The 6,000-nt window shown below is 34.2% G+C and overlaps 1 protein-coding gene across 1 annotated transcript in view; it reads right to left on the reverse strand.

Moving 5' to 3' along the window:
- Window positions 1–6,000, reverse strand: part of stab1 (stabilin 1) — a 33,244-nt gene that overhangs the window by 17,598 nt on the left and 9,646 nt on the right. Inside the window, 14 exon segments of the mRNA XM_042711719.1 lie at window positions 367–444; window positions 543–651; window positions 738–865; window positions 970–1,017; window positions 1,496–1,591; window positions 1,767–1,862; window positions 2,769–2,924; window positions 3,394–3,487; window positions 4,074–4,260; window positions 4,369–4,480; window positions 4,550–4,636; window positions 5,373–5,471; window positions 5,675–5,737; window positions 5,901–6,000. The exon segment at window positions 5,901–6,000 is cut by the window's right edge and continues 59 nt beyond it. Of these exon segments, the coding sequence (XP_042567653.1) occupies window positions 367–444; window positions 543–651; window positions 738–865; window positions 970–1,017; window positions 1,496–1,591; window positions 1,767–1,862; window positions 2,769–2,924; window positions 3,394–3,487; window positions 4,074–4,260; window positions 4,369–4,480; window positions 4,550–4,636; window positions 5,373–5,471; window positions 5,675–5,737; window positions 5,901–6,000 (1,453 nt within the window).

Here is a 6,000-nt window from a genome sequence, read left to right on the forward strand (position 1 = left end):
TTCTGCATATTTTTTTAGGGCATTGCTATGTAGCTACTAGGGTGTTGCCATGCATTTGCTCAGTTGCTCTAACTGTGTTTAAGGCATTGCTAAGCTATTGCTAGGGTGTGCTCTGTTGTTGCTCTAACTGTGTTTAAGGCATTGCTAAGCTATTGCTATGCTGTTCTGTGTGCTTTGAAGGCATTGCTATGTTTGCTGTTGCTATTTTGTTGCTAGGGTATTCTGGGTGTTGCTAAGTAGTTAATCTGGTCTTTAGACATATCTTGGTTCCCTCATTCTATGCAACTCCAATAAACATTCTCATTTATTGCAAATTCATAACACAAAGTTTAATACTTTTGGTTTCTTTGTGTTAAATTTAATTACCGTGTCAATGACGTGAATGCACCCATTTACAGCCTTGAGATCTAGAGCGAGGATGGTAGCATTGCCGATCATGAGCTCCTAGGGACATGAGGGTTAACAGGTCACATCACAGCAGTTAAAGATGACCAATTTAAGGTGTTAATTAATCCAAGTGGTGGGGTTTGTGTTACAGCTACCCTGCCGTTGCTTTTGACCTCCCATTTAGTCTTTCCTAGAGTCTGGACTGTTTTACCATCCAGCTGCTGTAAGTCTTCAGAGGTGTATATGCCATCTAAAAAATGAACTCTAGACAGAAATTGCACACAAAAAATGCATTTATTGAATTTTTCAGACATCAGAAATCAGTTCTCAATGTCGATCCAAACACTTACTGCAGAAGGTGAGGAAGCGTGTAATAATCTAACCAAAACGACTCCTCTGAATCGCTGAGGTTTCTGAAAGCAGCTTTAGACGGAACCAAAGCTGTGACTCTGCTGTCACTGTCAATCACTTTGTGCCTCTGCAGATGAACACAGAAATGTTGTATAGTAATAACGGTTTAAATATTCACATGATGTTGCTACAACATTATTGTAAATTGAATAATTGAAAAGATGAACTTACTTGAAGGAAGCGGTTGAAATTATAAAACTCTGAGTTTCCATCTAGCTCCTGAAAATATAAACAATAATAAAACGATGAACAACTTAACAATATGTTTCTATTTTAAATGCTGATTTTGATTGAAATCTATTGTGAAAGTGTCCATATATGTTGAATTCATATGTTTTTTGTTTGAAAAACTTGAAGAATAAGGTATTTTAGTAATGTTTTGACCTTTTATTGTTAATTTAAAAAGAAATATACAAAATTGCTGACATACTGTACACGATTTTTCAGTCAAAACGTAATTTGTACTTTAGTTTGTTGATTGTGTATGTTGTGTTCATATGGTTTTGGTTTCAAAATGAAAAATAATGTATGTTTTACTTAATTTTGTTATTAATACAAAATTTTAAGAATTTAAATATTTAACATTTAAAATTCTATTGCTATTATTTATTCTTAAACAATTGTTTGAAGCCTAAAAAGTATGTTATTGATAGCTGATTTATAACAATTAAATGAATGCATAAATGCGTAATCTTACCATAAGCATGTTTCCATAACATGTGACTCCATCGCCTTCGTATTCGCTTCGGCAAACACATTCACGTATTCCTGGACTCTTTAATTTACATGTGGCCTGGACACATTATCAAACAGTTACGCCACATTGAACACTAGCTCTTGCACATATTAAGAAATCCTAACCTTGAATACAATTTCAGCAGAATCTCGCCAGTTTCCATATTTTGACAGATTGTTCAGACATGTACAGATATATTTAACAGATAAATCTGCAAGAATGAAATACAGACCAGAGAATGGCAGCCTCCGTTATCTGACAAACAGGGGTTGACAATTTTACAGACGATGCCATCTCCCATATATCCTTTCCTGCAGCTACATTCATTCTGAACAGAAAAATAAGTTGAACAAAACTCAGTTCTGGGTTTGCAATATTCATTTATAGCTAAGTTCTTGGATGTGTTTTATACAAGTATTAACTGAGTCTCAGATTTTTCTCTTAAAAATTATTTGAAGAAATGCAAACTTTCATAAATATCTCAATATAATTTTAATATAATATATCAATAATCTCTGTCTGTTGATCTAATAACTGATTTTGGCATTTTGGCAAATATAGGCAAAGTTTGAGATTGTTGAGATGTCTAGTATTATGTTAAAATTGTGAGTACAGTTGTTATGTTCTACATCAAATGGAACTTTTATTTATTTATTTTTTTACAAAATGTGAATATTGTAAACAGTATTTTTTGTAAATGGGTTTTTGGTATTTTCGTGCACTTTCCTGAAGCTCAAACATGAGATCATGGGTTTGACATCAAGCAAAATTCACATGCAAGAAGTGATAAAAATTTACAAAAGCATAAATGTAAATACCCTCAGATGGTAGTTGTGAAACTGACATAACAATATACTTGTTTTTTTAATTCTGTGCACCTGCTTTTAAAAATGAAATTTTTGGGTCAAATCGACATCATAACTGCAACAGAAATTTTGCACACGCATCCCACAACACCTCAGAGCGTTAGAAAATTTCCAGGCATGTTACTGACACAATTTCAAGAAAAACAGATTAAAAACAGGTTAATTTTTGACAGCACAAATATGTTTTTAGGCCAAATTGACCCGGAACATGACATAAAGGCTAGATAAGACACGAATGAACTTCCAACACGCAAAAGCCTTTCAACAGGAGCTTCATTTAATCTGAGTGATGTCTAGAAAAAACAATGGAGATATTATAAATTCTATACTAGAGGTTAGCTGTATCCTCACAGCTTGTTCACTATTACCTGTCCCGGTCCAGTGACTGTGCATACTGCATTTTCATGACATCCACCACGACTCTCGCTCAAGCAGTTATTGATTCCCACACACAAACGTCCATCACCTGTCCATCCTTCCATACAAGCGCAATTCACCATTCCTGCGCTGTATATACATCTGGCCTATAAAACACACACACAAAAAAACCCCTGAGGCAAGCTCAACATGAGTTCTAGAAAGATATTAGAAAGTCCAATAGATTCTAGTGAATCGGTTCATTCTATTAGTGCTGAAAAGTCTGAGTCATTCAATTGAATCAGATTGTTTGTTCATTTTATGTAAATGAACAGATTAAAATGATTCACTGACTCTGATCACGGTATTTACATCTGTATATACATACTGTATATCATATTTTCAATCTGATTTGATTAAAATGTAAATGAATGTGATAAGAATGATCAGTTTTCTTTGTTTATAAAAACATATTGCTTTGTTATATACCTTCGATACAATTAGCTATATTTTGTTTTACTCTTATTGCAGATGAAAAATACAGGCCTATTCTAAATTTCTGCAACTTCTGAATTCTGATGTACTTTGACATTGCTAAAACCAAACCACTGGAAAAAGGAAATACATCTGTCTCACATTGACGTCGCAGCCTCCTCTCTGAGGTTGGAGGCAGGGATTGGTTTGAATGCAGGTGTAGCCGTCTCCTTCATATCCAGGCAGACAAACACACCTATAGCACAATGTATGATAGATCAATAACATGCTAAAGATTGATGGCAATTAACAAGTCAGTACTTACATGCTTGCTTCAAAGGGCATTGCAGTAAAAGTATTGGGCTCTTAAAAAAAAAAAGTTAAAATAAAAATTTAATAAACCTGACTGTATAATGAAATAGAATACAATAATAAACCTAACTGTGAGACATAAAGTTAAGTAATGTAAATAAAATAAACTAAACTAAAATAAAATACCTGATTGCAGTCTAAAATAAAATAATGGGAACTGCAGAGTACAAATATTGGGTTGTAAAAATAATAATAATGGTAAATGGTAAACAAATCATAAATTAAACAAATGATTAATTAAACTGAAATGAAAATAAATAAAATTTAATTACGGCCATGGCCAAAAATAAAATAAAATAAAATAAAATAAAATAAAATAAAATAAAATAAAATTAAAATAAAATTAAATAAAATTAAATTAAATTAAATTAAATTAAATTAAATTAAATTTAATTAAATTAAATTAAATTAAATTAAATTCCTGGCTGCAGTCTACAATGATCTACACATCATGCTCAAATGACACTAACATGGTTTGATCGTTGTTGTAGACACATTTGGCGTGAATGTGGCAGTGCTCGAGGACGCCGTCTGAATTGCAGGGGGTGGCTGTCTGGTCACAAAGCTTCCCTGAAAACCCTTCCCGACAGGATCCTCTTCTGCACACCCCCAAACTGCCAGGCCTGTTATCACATACGCCATGGACACAGTGGCAGTCTACAGGAGCAAATAGAGCGTGAGAAGAGGAAGTGGCTGGTACTGTACCAGTGGGGTCACGGTTCGTACAAAAAGTCCTTTGAAAATATATAAAGTATATAACTTCACCTTCATCACAGTTCTCTCCATGTTTGTTGGGGTCTGAGCAGAGGTGGCAGCCTACACCTGTAAACGCTGGTTCACACTTACAGGAGCCGTTCCCATTGATGCCATCAAAACACTACGGACAGACAGATGACAAATAAACACCAGAACTTCCAGTCATGACCGTAGTGAGTTGCATACTTACAGTCCCTTTATCATAACATGGGTGCTGGAAACCCCCAATGCACGGTTTACAGTCCGGCCCATAGAAACCACCACAACACTGCGGCGTCTGAAAACAAGATGGCGCACATCTCACAAATGTCCATATTCATACAGATTATTTATTATGAATTGAGTGCATTAGTGCCCACCAACTTTTTCAGTGGTGGTGGTTCAGATGCATTTTTGCTATTCATTTTCCCCCAACAGAATTTAAAAAAAGGTCTTTGTTAAAAAGTTTACAAGCCTTGAACCAAGCCAACCAGCTACAGAAGAATCACAACATTACAAACTTTGAAAAAAAAAAAAATTGCCAAAAAGACAAATGTACAAGACTTTGTATTTAATGGCTTCAGTAAGGAAAAGAACTACAATCCCATGAACCACTGCAAATGACATTATCGAATTAAACAATGGTGAACTCATTTAAAGTTATTGATTATATCTGTAGAAACAACATATTTTGAGTTTATTGCAAAATATGTGTTTATTTACAAGCTTTTGTGGTGTGATTTGCTCACTGCAACTCAAATTATTTTGTATAGAATCATGGGTAATGTAGTTTTTCCATTATGAATTCCACTGTTAAATGGGATTACTTTGAGAATAAGTTGAAATAATGCAGACTGATGGCTTCAACTGAAGAATATACCATCGAAGAACAACCTTGTCGAATACAGTAAGTCTGTCTTGAAAGGTTTATAAGCTATTGTTAAAAACCAGTTTACCTATGGAGAAAACAAACATTTGCAAACAATTACGGAAGGTTGTGTTTGTATGTGGGATCTGAGACCTTGTTTTCATACCGTCTGAGTAATGTTACAGTATTTGGCGCAGCCTTCCTCATAGATAGAGTACGACCATCGGCGATCAGGGACTGGTTCACAGCCTCTAAAATGATCTTCCTACCAATGTGAAAAAAAGCTCAAATGCAGTGTTCACATCAATAAATGATACAGCTGTGCTGTAAATGTTGCTCATGTTTGGATATTCTTTACTGGTTGTTGTCATTTTGAAAATACATTCATTTAAAATGTATTTTATCAATAACATACTGATTATAGATGTGTTGATATATAGTTCATAAATAATTGAAAACATCAAATACCAGCTCAACACTTCCAGGCGGACATTGTGTCTCATGGAGATGGCTGCATCGGACACAGGTACCCTATGAAAATTAGTAAAATTTTTCATTGAATTTTAAGAAAATCTTGTTGCACAGATGTTTTATTAAACATAATAAATAAATAAATTGTATTTAACATCAAATTGAATACAATTATGGTGTTGGTCATTTGATTATGTGAGGTCACAGATAAAAAGGGACCTACAAAAGAGATCCTGCTCCCATTAATATCACACCGATGGGGCATTATGGGAACTACGAAGGAAGGGACAAGAACTCCATCAATCATGTGAATGATTCCATTG

This window comes from Cyprinus carpio, chromosome A22 (genome assembly GCF_018340385.1).
Source record: "Cyprinus carpio isolate SPL01 chromosome A22, ASM1834038v1, whole genome shotgun sequence".
Classification (NCBI taxonomy): domain Eukaryota; kingdom Metazoa; phylum Chordata; class Actinopteri; order Cypriniformes; family Cyprinidae; genus Cyprinus; species Cyprinus carpio.